At 39.6% G+C, this 15,067-nt stretch overlaps 1 protein-coding gene across 2 annotated transcripts in view; it reads left to right on the plus strand.

The window, feature by feature from the left end:
• LOC137341081 (thrombospondin type-1 domain-containing protein 7A-like) overlaps window positions 1-15,067 on the plus strand; it is a 368,227-nt gene that overhangs the window by 286,939 nt on the left and 66,221 nt on the right. For both annotated transcript variants that reach the window (XM_068003999.1, XM_068003992.1), the window contains 4 exons: window positions 2,035-2,138; window positions 7,063-7,257; window positions 10,050-10,313; window positions 13,199-13,377. In XM_068003999.1, coding sequence (XP_067860100.1) covers window positions 2,035-2,138; window positions 7,063-7,257; window positions 10,050-10,313; window positions 13,199-13,377 — 742 coding nt within the window. The remainder of the gene's footprint in view (window positions 1-2,034; window positions 2,139-7,062; window positions 7,258-10,049; window positions 10,314-13,198; window positions 13,378-15,067) is intronic.

Below are 15,067 nucleotides of genomic sequence, written 5' to 3' on the forward strand. Positions count from 1 at the left end.
ATGGGATGTGGGCACGCTGGCAAGGCCGACATTTATCGCCCATCCCTAATTGCCCTTGAGAAGGTGGTGGTGAGCCGCCTTCTTGAACCGCTGCAGTCCATGTGGTGAAGGTTCTCCCACAGTGCTGTTAGGAAGGGAGTTCCAGGATTTTGACCCAGCGACGATGAAGGAACGGCGATATATTTCCAAGTCGGGATGGTGTGTGACTTGGAGGGGAACGTGCAGGTGGTGTTGTTCCCATGTGCCTGCTGCTCTTGTCCTTCTAAGTGGTAGAGGTCGCGGGTTTGGGAGGTTCTGTCGAAGAAGCCTTGGCGAGTTGCTGCAGTGCATCCTGTGGATGGTACACACTGCCGCCACAGTGCGCTGGTGGTGAAGGGAGTGAATGTTTAGGGTGGTGGATGGGGTGCCAATCATGCGGGCTGCTTTGTCCTGGATGGTGTCAAGCTTCTTGAGTGTTGTTGAAGCTGCACTCATCCAGGCAAGTGGAGAGTATTCCATCACACTCCTGATTTGTGCCTTGTAGATGGTGGAAAGGCTTTGGGGAGTCAGGAGGTGAGTCACTCGCCGCAGAATACCCAGTCTCTGACCTGCTCTTGTAGCCACTGTATTTATATGGTATTAATGGTAGCAGGGATGAAAAACTTCAGTTACGTGGAGAGACTGGAGAAACTGGAGTTGTTCTCCTTAGAGTAAAGAAGGTTAAGGGGAGATTTGATAGAGGTGTTCAAAATCATGAATTGTTTTGATGGAGTAAACAAGGAGAAACTGTTTCCAGTGGTAGGCGGGTTGGTAACCGGTTTAAGGTAATTGGCAAAAGAACCAGAGGCGACATGAGGAAATCATTTTACACAGCGAGTTGTTATGATCTGCAGTGCACTGCCTGAAAGGGTGGTGGAAGCAGATTCAATAATAACTTTCAAAAGGGAACTGGATAAATACTTGAAGTGGAAAAATTTGCAGAGTTATGGGGAAAGAGCAGGGGAATGGGACTAATTCAGATAGCTCTTTCAAAGAGCTGGCACAGGCACGATAGGCTGAATGGCCTCCTTCTGCATCATTCTATGATTCTATGATAGTAAGAGGTGCCTTCATAGATGGTTTTTTGCCATGCTTTCTTATCTTGAGCAAGTTGTTCCCACTTATCGACATCTATTTGGCACTGTTTCAGTGTGGCTATTAAGCAGTCTTTATATCTCTTTTGCTGACCACGAAATCACTTCCCAGTTGTCAGTGTGCCATAAAAGATCTTCTTTGGTATTCGATCATCAGACATTCGTACCATATGATCTGACCATCGCAGCCGTGCCTTCATGATTGGAGCATCCTTGTTTGGCAAGTCAGCTTTTTTAAGCAGATGAAGAAAGCTCATTTTGATTCATCCATCCAGAGAGATCCTAATACACTCACCCCTCTCCATTGTAGCAGCCAATTGTTTCTTAAATGCTTCCAGGATTTTTGCCGCCACTACACCATCTGGAAGCTTATTCCACTTGTTGATCGTGCTTTGTGTGAAGAAGAATTTCCTGATATCAGTCCTAAAAATACCTTTTACTATGTTGCCCAATTCTACTTCTGCAGTTTAATTTAAAGACATTTTTTGGGTTAACTTTTTCTATACTCTTGACAATCTAATATTGTAAGATCACGCCTGCCACATCCTTTCTAATTGTAAACAATTTTACAACACCAAGTTATAGTCCAGCAATTTTATTTTAAATTCACAAGCTTTCGGAGGCTTCCCCCTTCGTCAGGTGTTGTAAAATTGTTTACAATTGTCAACCCCAGTCCATCACCGGCATCTCCACATCACATCCTTTCTAGGCTGAAAAGGCCAATTTTCTCCAGTCTTTCCTCATAGGTCAGACACCTGAATGGTCCTGCCCTTCACCTGTGAGAGGATGCATTATGAGAAGTAATGTGGAAAATATAAATATGGTAGAAAAGATAATATGGTATAAAAGAGATATGCAAGTTCTTTCCTGCTTTCTTAATAAAATTATGTGCAGAAACTTAATGCTGTATTCTTTCTAATAGGTGGAAAACACACAAATGGCGCCGGTGTCAGTTAGTACCTTGGTATGTCCGCCAAGACAGCCCTGGAGCATATGAAACCTGTGGCCCTGGGCTTCAAACCAGAGGTTAGTTTACTTTTTTTAATGGCCATCTTGTCACATGTTAAACATATACACATTTGACACTAAGGATGCCAAGTAAATTGTGACGCATTGTAATCGTGTGAATTTATGGATCTGCGAACTCACAACCACACATCTTTGCCAATTCTGTTTGCTCGATAGAGAGAAAATTAATCTCAAAGTTTTCAATTATTATTAAATTCCAGAATTGAAATTACTAAATGTATCAAATTAGGGAGTGCATCAACAAATTTGGAATATTTTATTTTCTTAAATTAAGGACACTGCACCAGTAAGGAAGTCACACCAGACATTTTGCAAATTCCTTGCTAGAAAATCCAATCTGTTCAACAGGGTTGTTGAGTAGAGACATTCGCAGGTACATTTGTTGCATATTTAATTGGATTATATAAATTGTCGTGTTGTCCACATATTTTGTGAAATGACAGAAAGGTGTTACCTCTGGCAAACCCACTGTCTTACACATTGAAGGCAATTAGAGTTGACTCCAAACATACGCTTTGCTTCTCCAAGCATAATTGAGACAATAGTAAAACATTCCAACACATCAAATCATATTCTGTTCACTTCCAGATAGAATTTCTGATCTGAGAATTACATTTAAATGTTGAATCTAAATCAGAGTATAACATGTTCCTGAATTATCTGATTTGATCATTTGATAGCATATCAATAAAGCCAAAACATAGCCAAGAAATATCTATACAGCAGTACTTTTGGGTAAAATATATTTTAATGTTTTATGTTGATTGGATGCTAAATGGAAGATTGTGTGGCTCATAATGCAAAATTTGCCAATTGCAAAAATTTACCTCTATCTAGAATTTACAGCAATCGTGATACAAGCTTAAAATCTGAAACCAAATTCATCATGCATTTGTCCAGATCCTAGTATGCAACAAGAGTGAAATGTCATTTTAACAAACAGCTTAAAAAAGAGCAGAATGCTGCTATGGTGGCTTAATGGATGTAATGTATATGAAGCAGAAGATCCTAGGCTTAATCATCAGTCCACAATGAGTTAGCTGGTCTCAGCTGTTGTTACACTGTCCAACTACCTATCTGACACTAAGTTGTGGATGAGGCAAAATGTCCTCCAGCTTAATGTCAGTAAAACTGCAGCCATCTTCTTTGGCTTTTGCAAACACCTAGAAACCTCTGGCCTTCATTCCGTTAGTCTTCCCAGCAACACCTCAAGCTAAGTCAGGAGGTGTAGAACCTCAGTGTACTTCTTGATCCCGAGCTGAGCTTCCGTCCTCACATCTGTTCTGGCTACTTCTCTTTTATTTTGGTGTAGCGGTTATGGTACAGGACTAGCAACCCAGGATCTTGAGTTCAATTCCCACCATCGCAAGTTGTGAAATTTCTGTCCTTCAGAGAACAGAACCTGCCACCTCTACCCAATCTGACCAACATGTGACTCTAGTCCACATTATGTAGTTGACTTTTAATACCCTCTGAAGTGCCTGGCAAATAATCAGTTGTCAAGGCAACTAGGAATGGACAATAAATCTGGCCCAACTTACATCCCAACAATAAATAATAAAAAAAATCTCTACAACGTTATTTGCTTGCATCTTTATTTCTCTTCCATTGCTGCTGAAATCAGAATCAATACTTTTATCAGTTCAGGGTTTGACTTCTCTCATGCTTTATCCACCATAAAATGTCAATAAACTGCCATTGTTATCCTCATAATAGGATATCAACAGCTTTAAAGCTGTTTTGTCAGTTTTTGTTGGTTTCTAAGTTAGCTTGTAGGGAGTAGAAGGCACCAGTTGAAGAGCTAGCACCAGCACAAACATGATGGGCCAGATGGCCTCTTTCTTTACTATCATTTCTATGATTCCCACTCCTAATTATTATATAGTGATCTTTGCTAGAAAATGCATATGTGTCTTCACACTAGGTGAGGAAAGTATTGGACTGACATATGATGGCCTCACAGTTGAATAGCTTTGTTGCTCACTGTCAAAGAGTACACATGAAAAATGTGCAAGGTGCTGGAGGGTGGCCAGTACCCATGTAACCTTACCCCAGCATTAGGGGAGAGGAAAAAACGGGAAGAAAATAGGAAAGAAAATGTAAAAAGGGGAGGAAAAAATGAAAACAGTCTGAATATCGGTAACCTTGCCAAAGGAGACCGACTAAAATCAAATTTTCCCATGAGAAATCCGGAACAAACAGGATCATTTGGAAGTTTTTACACATAGTAAGGTGATGTAACATGACCCAACGAATCAGAAGTTATTTTCAGTGTTGCCCTTGTCATAAACAAATACATTCACCGTGGTTGCTAAGATCACTGTTTGCATGAGAGTATAAGCTATTAATCTATATCCCAAGAAAATGTACTTCCTGTTTAATTACAAGCAGGGAGGGATTTTTACCACCCAGCTTCCTGCACTGTGAAGCTCTTTGATTCCCACAAATCTACATTTCTTTACAACTGGCTTTAAACATTACTGTGAGCGTTATCGCAGGCAGACTGCTTGGAAATCTCTTGGTGCGACTGTGATTTTTTTTTAGATCTGTGCGATAGCTTAAGGGCACACTTGTGTAATCTTTAATGACTGAATTGAATTGTAAAGGAGAAAAAAGGTGATGTCATTATATAAATATTCAGAATTGGAACCGAGCCCAAGTGGAACACTCAGACAAGCAATCAGCAATTAGAAGTAACCCGATTTTAATTTTCAAATGATATTGGGTTCTACTAAGGGGAAATAACTAGCGAAAGTAATACATTTTGATCTGCTTATCCATTCGCCAGTAAATAAGTTCTATGGCATCAGTAGCCCAAATTCAAAGACGGGTGAGAAATGAAACAATGGCTTCATAAAAAAATATTATTTTGGAAGATGCAGCACTCCATTGAATTGCTAATCTTAGTCACACTACTATCGGGAGAGATGTACAACAGGGGGCTGATCCAATATCGCCCATTTTACGCTATCGCCCAAAGTCAACATTACCCCCTCTGTCTTCTCCTTCCCCTCCTCTCTCGCTCCTTTTCCTCTCACCTCCATTTCTTCCCCCCTCCTCTGCCCCCTTCTCACCAACCCACATTGATTTCATTATCTTCCACCCATTCGCCCTGCTTGACCTGAAAAATTCAAATTGGTCTAGAATACCTGTGAGCAATGCCACAGGAGATCAATTAATATATATTTAAAATCAGTATGCCCTGACACCCGTAAACATTCCTCATGGACTGTTCAATGTCAAATGCATCCACACCCTTGTGACATTGCCTGTGATTTCAAATGTTTTTCTTTTCTCTCGGTTTTAAATAATTTATACAGCACTGGTCAGCCTCTCTCCCTCTTCTGTCCTATTGGATCTTGCTATGCCTTTTCAAGCCAACCCCAGCTCTTTTAATGAAATAACGAGACTCCCATTCCGATCCCTGCTCCACCTCTCTCCCATTCTGTTACCTGACTGCCCCATTACGGTAGACAATCTGGAGAACCCCGAGGAAATTCCCAGTGTAATTGTTTAGCCTTTGACTAAATTTTTTTAAAAATCAGTTTTAAGTTTACTTTTCACTGAACAGCCTTAAAGTAATATTCTGGGTTCACTTTATCAACACAATCTAATACTTTGGAAAGGGCTCCCATTGACTGTAGACCATAAGCTTCTCTAATCTTTCCTCATGGATCATCTCCTTTAGACTCGGGATCAATCTCGTTTTATGCACACTGCCTAATGTACGTGTGTCCATTTTGATGCATGGTGATCACACTGTACATGTACTCCAAGTGTGGATTGACCAGTACATTATAAAAGTCTCAACATAACCTCTGTAGACTTATACACCACTGTTCTGGTTATATGTTCCAATTGCTTCTCCACATTATCTTGACATTGAAAGTGACAAGTCTACTATCACTTACAGGTTCTTTTCTAAATCTTCGTTAGCTGATTCAATTCTTTTCATGTATACTATTTTACCCATTTTTCACCCAATGTGCAATCATTTACGTTTCTCCGTATTAAGTTTCAATAGCTATTTGTGTGACCAATTCCATAACAAATTTAAATTTTCTGTAAATCGTTAACTGTATCCTAAGTCCCTACCGCTCTCTCTGTTTTAAGTGTTTAAAGTTAACAAGCTTCTTGTTGGTTTCTGCACCTAGGTTAGTTACATAGATTAGAAAAAACGTACATCCAAACATTGGTCCCAACGGCACTGCGCTCAATACCTCCCCAGCCACCCACTCCCAGTCTGACGTACCACCTCTCATAAGTACTATCTATTTTATCCAACTTCTTATCCAGTCTCACATTCTATCCTAGATTCACATAGTTTTTAGTTTTATTAGTAGTTTCTTCTGGAACTTTCCTGCCCAGAAGGGCCAAAAGGACGTCTGGTGTGGGAAATGAGATGTCACACTGGTGTTCTTTTCTGAGGTTGAGTTAAGGCACATTGTTGGCATAGATAGAGGAGCTTTACTCTGCATCTAATGCAAGCTATAACAAACCTAGGAATGTTTTAAGCTAGCCTGATCCTGAAATTAAAGGCATTCCATTCCTCAGCAATGACATCCTTTGCTCTGATAAACACTGTGCGATGAGTTTCTGTGGGGGTATAGTTCCACAGGGGTTCTCCCGCTCGCCCCCTGCAACTTCGACGGAAGGGCCATGGAAACAATGTTTATGCTGTTTTTTCCTGAGTTTCAGCGGCTCTTCCGCCAAAGTTACAGCTGGCGAATGGAATAACTCTGCGGATGTTCACATTCTCTAATTCATCAAAAAAGGTAAGAAAGAAAAGTTTTGATATTTCAAACCAAATTCTTACGGTATGTAGCTCTAGAAAATAATAATCCTGTTTTTTTCAACCAATCAGGTCAATATTTTAAACAAACCAACTAATTTTATGCAATCCTATTTCTTCTGCTTTTAGCAATATCATGTCGCAAGCAAGATGGTGGTCAAGTGGACATTAATAATTGCCTGAAATGGGCTGGTACAATGCCACTTTTAACTCAACACTGTCAATTGCCCTGCCAGGATGACTGCCAGTTCACCAACTGGTCCAAATTTTCTTCCTGCAGTGGTGACTGCGGTACAGTACAGACCAGAAGGAGGACACTTGTCGGTAAGTGACTAAACAAATAGAATATTTTTAGCAAACATTCTGTGTGACCATCCCACATCATTCTGGTACCACAAAGTAAATCTGCATACTTGAATCTGTTCCATCCTGTTCACATTTTTATACATGCTTGTATGATAGAGAAGTAGAAACTAGATATTTTAATATTTGATAGTTATTTATGACAGGCACCATATCTAGCATTTCCTACTGAAACAGCATTCATTAATTCATAGTTCTTTTGTCACTTTTTTAATTGTGACCATTCCTTATAATAAACCTTCAGATTTACGCTTCATAAACAATTGTTTACTGTGCTTTGGATACAGCATCTTTTGCATCAAGCTTTTAAATAACTTTCACAAAACAGCACCATATAAGCAATATATTTGACAAATCAGCTTTTATTAAAAAGGTGCTTCTAAATAATTTTCTTGGTATCCATCCTTTCAGATTCATTTTGCTCTCACTGTACATTTGACGTTATTTTAAAGAACTGAAATAATAATGATAACACACAAACCCAGGGCAATATTGAATATTTATTCCAAGAACTGTGAATTAAGACCTATGCAGTAGCTGTGACAAAAATTAAGCACTTTTGTGTAATATTTAGATTGGTATTGGCTTCTTTAATTCTATTGTGGTACATAAGGGGTTAAAAACCAGCTTCACTCGCAGAAGAATGTTTCAGCTCATTTTGTTACATTTTATTGCAATAATCTGTCAGTGTCTGAGGGAGGAGACAAGCTACTCAATTCAAATGCAAATATTCTGTGATTTGTTCAAATGTATGTTTGGCTGCTGCTTTGAAACCTAAGAGACACTTACTTAAATTCCCAATCACCATGATGGATGTATTTATCAGCCTGTATTTTTCGAATCATGGGGTTTTGATCTGGAGCCTTCAAAGAGAGGTTATCGACTGGAACCTCTGAAAAGAATTAGCTAAGCCAGACAACTTCTCTTGTTGGACTAGAATTCAGTTGAAAATGCAGTGCTTAACCCCTATGCCCAAGTAGATTCAGATTGGTATAGCTTCAGCAGAAGTATGGCCACTAAAATATTAACCTGTCTTTTCTTTTTCAGGCGCTAATAGGCTGTGGCTTTCTATCATTTTTTGTTTTTATTTCAGTTTTCCAACATTCACAGTTTTCGTCTGTACCTCTATACCTGAAAGTACAGTTTCAGGTATTTTTTAAACTATTGTGACTCCAGGGGTCTGCAGATGTACTTTTACAACCTCAAGGATATGGAGTCTCATTAAATCTATGATTCCCACCCAATCATAAAAAAAAGTGGATCTGTGTAATTTGAACAGATTCAATTTGGCGCTTTGCCATGTTTGCTATTACAAATTCTCGAGTTTAATTTAACAATCGAAGGTAGCATATAAAGGAAGAAAAAGAAGTTGCATTTACATAATGCCTTACCACAGCTCTTAGGACATCCCAGAGTGCTTCTCTTACAATTAAACTGATTTGGTGTGTAGTCATTGTTATTAAGGAGATCATACTATTTTTTTTTAAAAATTGCCAGGGAATTTCACTGCCCTATTGCCAGGGCTATTAATTCATATGACTCCAACAACAGACCTTTCTGTGACTTGCTACCCCAAACCCTTGTAGCAATATTATCCTGCTTGATGATCCCAGTCAACACCACCATTTTGAGATATTTCAGAGGGAGATCCTCCATTCTCATGACTTACTTTAAAAAAATCCTATTTATCTATAGGTATTTACTCATCAACATCAATAACTTCATTTATAAAGCAGCATTAATATAAAATAAATCCCAAGGTATTTGACAAATAGAAATAGATAAGGGGACAAATGCCAATGCCCTGGAGAGAGAAATTAGGAGTGATGACTGAAAACTGAGTTGTAAATGTGGATTCAGAGAAAGGTATCAAAGCTGGAGAGAGAAATTAAAATGTGGAAGGGGTTTAGGGAGGGAGTCCTAGAGAGTAAGGTCAAGGCAGATGATGGGTCTGCCATCAATGGTGGGGTGAAGGGAAGGGGATGCATAAAAGGCCAGGGTCAGAGGACCAGAGTGTGCAGGAAGGATATAAAGATGGGAGGAAGTTGTAGAGATAGGGTGGGGTGAAACCATAGAGAGTTTTGAACCACAAAAATAAAGATTTTTAATTTAATGTGTTGGGAGAGGAGAGGGTGAGGACCTGATGCAGGATAGGACATGGACAGCAGAATTTTGGACAGGTTGGAATCTATGGAGGATGGGAGGTCAGCAAGGATGGCATTGGAATAATCAGGTCTAGAAGTGACAAAAGTATGGGTGAGTGGTTCAACTGAAGTGGGGATGGGGATTGATAATGTTGCAGAGGTGGAAATACTTCCTCATTTCTAAACCACAGACTATCTCTAGTCAAAAAGATGGCCAGGCAGCCCACTCCAGACCTCTGTAAATGTTGTCGTGAAACAATCTACTAAAAGCTGGGGAGATAATTCTCCTTCATATAGTTCCTCCCTGTAGGCAAGTGTCTGGCTTCTCTTCCACACTTTATCACAATAGCATGGCTAAGATTGGGAACTTAGAAGGGTGGGGATTATATCTGCATTCTACCACAATGTGGCCCAATACAATATTTCTCTGAGACACTGCACAACTGTGACTCACTTTAAGCTTCAGCTGTGATACAGTGAAAGGATCTAGATCTGAAATTCAAGATCAAAAGTTTGCCTTCTGAGTGCCCTGCTGTGCTGGATGCTGTGAACGTTGGTTTCATCCTGATGTTCTGCTACACTGATATATCTTTTCATTGTTACTATCAGGGAAAAGCAAGAAGAGAGAAAAGTGTAGGAACACTCAACTTTTCCCTCTGATTGAGACCCAGTTCTGTCCCTGCGACAAATACACAGCCCAGCCTATAGGCAACTTGTCTGACTGTATTCTGCCTGAAGGAAAGATGGAGACCATGCTTGGCATGAAGGTCCAAGGAGATATCAAGGAGTGTGGGCGGGGATATCGCTATCAATCTTTGACTTGCCGTGATCAGAATAATAGACTTGTGGAATCAGGAAGATGCAACAGACACGGTAAGTTGAAGGGAAATGAACAATTTCAGTAATTTTTGTTTCGTTATAATACACCTACGTAATAATAAAATCACATGTATGCTATTTCTCTAAAGTGCAGTTGGAAAAATCTTACTGCAGTTTGAATGACATAGTACAATAGCAGTACCTTGCCACCTATTTAAAACAGCATTCTCTCGAGCATGGACTTAAAATAATATGGAATAATTTAAGATGTATATACAATAAGGAACAACATAGGTATGAATGCATTTCAATGATGTAATAAATCTTGGGGTTCAGATGATGTTGAGCCCCTTTTATGCTGCAGATTTGTTCCTCCAAAATTCGCTGTGTCCAGGTAATCCAATGCGCCCAGGCGCAGACCCAGGAAAACCTCCCTTGTTATCTCTTCTATAAGTAGTTCATTTATAAGTATGATTTTGTGCAATCCGGCTTTGCGAAAGAGCTGTTATGTTGACTTAACTATTGAAAGCAACAGCAAATTAACTGTGTAAATGTGCCCAAGTTTGGTTCCAGACATTGTAGATATAAATTAGCACCCCGCATTTGATCGTCACATTGGTATGAATAATGCTTTAAGACCTATTTTACTGTACATCCCTGTGCTGTTCCAAAAACATGAGATTGGAGGCCAGGAACATTCCCTTCCCCTACACTAGTATCAATGTGATGGGCCTGAGCCTAGTGCAGGCACAGGCCCACCTCCACCTCTTTCCACCTTCCCTTCCCCCATTAGGAAGTCTTGGAAATGCTAGCGAAACAAGTTTCCGCCCTTTTTTTCTGACCTTTGCCCCAGGAGAAATGAGCACTTCCCAAGAGCAAGGTTCACAAAAATTGGCCCTATCATTTCAACAGGAAATCAATGAGCCCTTTTCCCAGGAATAGTGAGCAGATTAGCTTATTTACAATACTTTTATGGTTCTCACAGTAGGGCTGATTTTCCAAATGTATGTTTCTGGTGCAGCATCTTACCATGTGGGAATGTCAAAGCTTCCCCCAATTTTCCATCATTAATGAAGTATTCAGAAAACCAGCCTAAATTTTTCCAGAATTACTGCGTGGGAGATCACAAAATTTACAAATGAATTGAAACTTTGTAAATAGGGGCAAGTTAGTGACAGTTTATTTAGATCAAGATTTTGCCAGAAAGTTGCTTAGATTCAGTTGTGCCTTTATAGTGTTAATAGCACCTTTTCCTGAATCCTGTGGAGTCTGCTAACTCAGTGCACTGGGTCTCCAATCATTTCGGTAGCTGCAGTCGGATATTTGCATGGATATTTGCATGGATATCTGGAGGTCCCCATCTTGATCCTATTTTCATGGAGGCCAGATTATTTTAATACCTCTGTCTATTTTAATTTGTCTGGTAACGCAATAGCATTAATTAAATGGAATGCATTGATTGGTTCTTGCTAAACTCTTTCAATTCTATGTTGAAAGACTTAAAGAAAGGGATTATTGGACTGCTCTGTAGATAGGTTTATCTGGCACAAATACTAATTTCTTAGATATTCTATTAAACTATATTTATTTCAAATGAAGTGTGGAATATTGTTGCAACTATGGATTTAGATAAATCTGACAAGGCAAAATGTCTAACTATTGCAGCACCAAATTACCCTGAACCACCAGCCAAGGTCCCAGACAAGGTAAATTTAGATATTTAGCATCTTGACGTCTTGCTTGCCAAGTTAGAGGTGAAGAGATAGTTCTTATACGTCTGCTGACCTAATGAGAGCCGTGCCATTCTTCCCATCCTCTTCTACCTAGGTTATACCAGTTGTAAGATTCAGCTCAAATTTCTGAGTCTGAATTCACAAAGGCAGAATTTGGAAAGACAAGTTGGTTCTACTGAACTGTGGGGGGAAAAGTAGCAGCCACACCTGATCACCACTATGAAACAATGTGTTGTGCAGGTCATGGTGTGATACATTCTAGAAAGTAGAATTCATCAGTCAAAGCCAACATGCAACCCCACTCTAATGGGATGCTAGCCAAACTGGATAAAAATCAGCCTTATGTGCTGGTGTCCTCAGTTTCAGTTTTGGCCAGTTGAAGATAAGATAGTCATAGTTATGTCACATGTGAGGAACCCAGCTTTGGCCAGTTTCAGACCTGTTGCATTTTCCTAAGTGTTGTATAACTACAGTATTGAATATCATAGTTGAAATGTCAATATTTAGTGGAATTAGCTAACTTAATCTAACACTTTGGAGGTGAAATTGTTTTTCGGCAGTACCTCAAAACAGCCGACAGCGATTCAGCAGCCCATTTTACAACTCGTCTGATTTATTTTACCATTGACCTCAATAAAGAACAAAATCAGGGTGGGGTGTAAAATGGGCTGCCAATTCGCTATTGCCCATTTTATGCTACCACTGAAGACCAGTTTCGGCCCCTTTATTTGAAAATCTTTATTATATTGCATTAAGTGAAAATGGGAATTGAGTTTAATTCCCATATGTGATCAGTAGCACAAAAGTCTACATTCCTTTTATTCTGAATTCCCACATTATATCAAACTGATTTACAGAAAATCTGCTGTTAGGTTTTTTCATATAATTCGTATTAAAACTCATTTTTTTAGGAATAATTTTGGGAGGTTCTGCTACCACCATGGAGCCTCACTAGATGGGACTGCAGGTCATAGTATCAGCCACATAGCCTTATATCTGACCTTGACTCCTATCTAGTGTGGCTGGGTGTGGGGCATCCCATAATTACCCCTTGATTTCTTTTTTGATATCTACTGCTACTTAAGTTAAGCATCTATTAGCTGAGCAGGTTTCACAGCATTGTTGTGACCAAAAGAATTGCTATACTGTGAATACTATACTAACATCCACTACCATACCTTTCATAATTGCTTTCTCCGACAACAGCTTATATAGAGGAGGCTTGCATCATCCCCTGCCCTTCCGACTGTAAGCTTAGTGAATGGTCCAATTGGTCTCGCTGTAGCAAATCATGTGGCAGTGGAGTGAAGGTCAGATCCAAGTGGTTGCGTGAGAAGCCATACAATGGTGGAAGACCTTGTCCAAAGCTTGACCACACCAACCAGGTAACTAGAACAAGTTTCAGCCAGATTTTTGAGATGCATTTTTGGCAAACCTAACGTTTGGTTGGTTTAACTGTCGAGATGACCATGAACTTGATATTTGATTAAACCTCCATGATCGGACTGCAGCTTTTGCATCAATGGATGGAGGTTTCTGTATTAGCATCATCACAAAAGTGTTGTATAATAATATAGGAGTCACATCAGCGATCTGACTCCAAACCTAACTTAAAAACAAGAGGTTGAAGTTTATCTCTGGGAGCTACTCTGACGCTGCAGTATAACTACACTCTAATGTAAAGCCAAGTGCCAAGTTAAAAATGCTCATAATAAGTCGATTAGATCACTTGAGGCAAATAACATTGATGCAATTATGGGGAAGCTGGATAAACACATGAGGGAGAAAGGAATAGAAGGATATGCTGATAGGGTTAGATGAAGTAAGGAAGGAGGAGGCTCGTGTGGAGCATAAACGCCAGCATAGGCAGTTGGGCCAAATGGCCTGTTTCTGTGCTGTAGTTTCGATGTAACTCGATGTAACTTAGAAACTTTTTAAACTTCATTTTGAATCTCTTAATGTTAGCAGAGGACCCATAGTTCCATTAGTTATGCAGATGTATAAAAGTAAAATATGACACTGTTTTTTGATTGTGTTATGTGTTCTTTTTCATTCCAATGTTTTTGTGTCAGCCTAAACTGTAAGCTGAAACTGACCAATAGTGAATACATAGCACACACAAATATAGAAACCAAAGCATCTGTAGGACATCTGAAAATCAGTTTTGTAATATGTTGAATCGTAATTTCTGCCTATTAAATTGTAAACCCACAAATCCACATCTGTTTAGTCTAGAAATTGTCTTCTGAAGATGGCATCATGGCATTGAACATAGGCATGGAGCAGGGACATAGCCAAGTTCAATATCCACTAGATCCTCATCCCAATCTGAGCTGTATTGAGCAGGGAGGTGTTGAATGGAGTTTGTGGCATGGGGCAGATAATTTCAGAAGGGAAAGGCAGACCCTGGTATCTCTTGGCAGACAACTAAAGGGAGCATTGGCGATGGGCTGGGAGCAGGCCGTACATTCCCTCTCCTGGCTGTAGGTGTCTGGCCAGGCAGACAAAGAAAGGGAGAAAAATGTATCTAAATTTCCCATAAAAATGAAGTTTTAAAAATATGAAATTCTCTTTTGCCTGTAATGTTCAGGCTTTGCTTCTGATTCTATTACGAGCCACGTGCTAAGCGCAATGTTGGCAGCAAGCAATCCAAGGCCACCACATGCATGTGGATATCGGAAAATCAATGAAATGAGTCAGTTAAAAATAATCCACGTGAGATTTGATGTCAAAATCTTTTCTTTAAAGATGATGTGTAAGTAAAGCAAAAAGAAAATAAATGCTGGCAGAGCGTGTGATTTTTTTAAAAATCAGACCAACTTCTATCATAAGTCTAATTCAGTTTTTCACCTTAGAGACTCATTACACTGATGTGTTCGGGCAAGGCTCATTAAAATGGGCAGCTGGAGAGCAACTGTTAAGAGGTGTGAAAAGAGGAAAGGTTGATTTGCAGTCTAAATAGACACTGTGGGGAAAAAATAAATTTGAAACTGTCAAGCAGTGCTAAGTCCGTTCCAGGCATAAGGGCCAAACAGAAAGTTTGTCTGGAGGTAGGGGAGGAAGAAAAGGGAAAGG

The sequence above is a fragment of the Heptranchias perlo genome, chromosome 2 (assembly GCF_035084215.1).
Source record: "Heptranchias perlo isolate sHepPer1 chromosome 2, sHepPer1.hap1, whole genome shotgun sequence".
NCBI lineage: Eukaryota > Metazoa > Chordata > Chondrichthyes > Hexanchiformes > Hexanchidae > Heptranchias > Heptranchias perlo.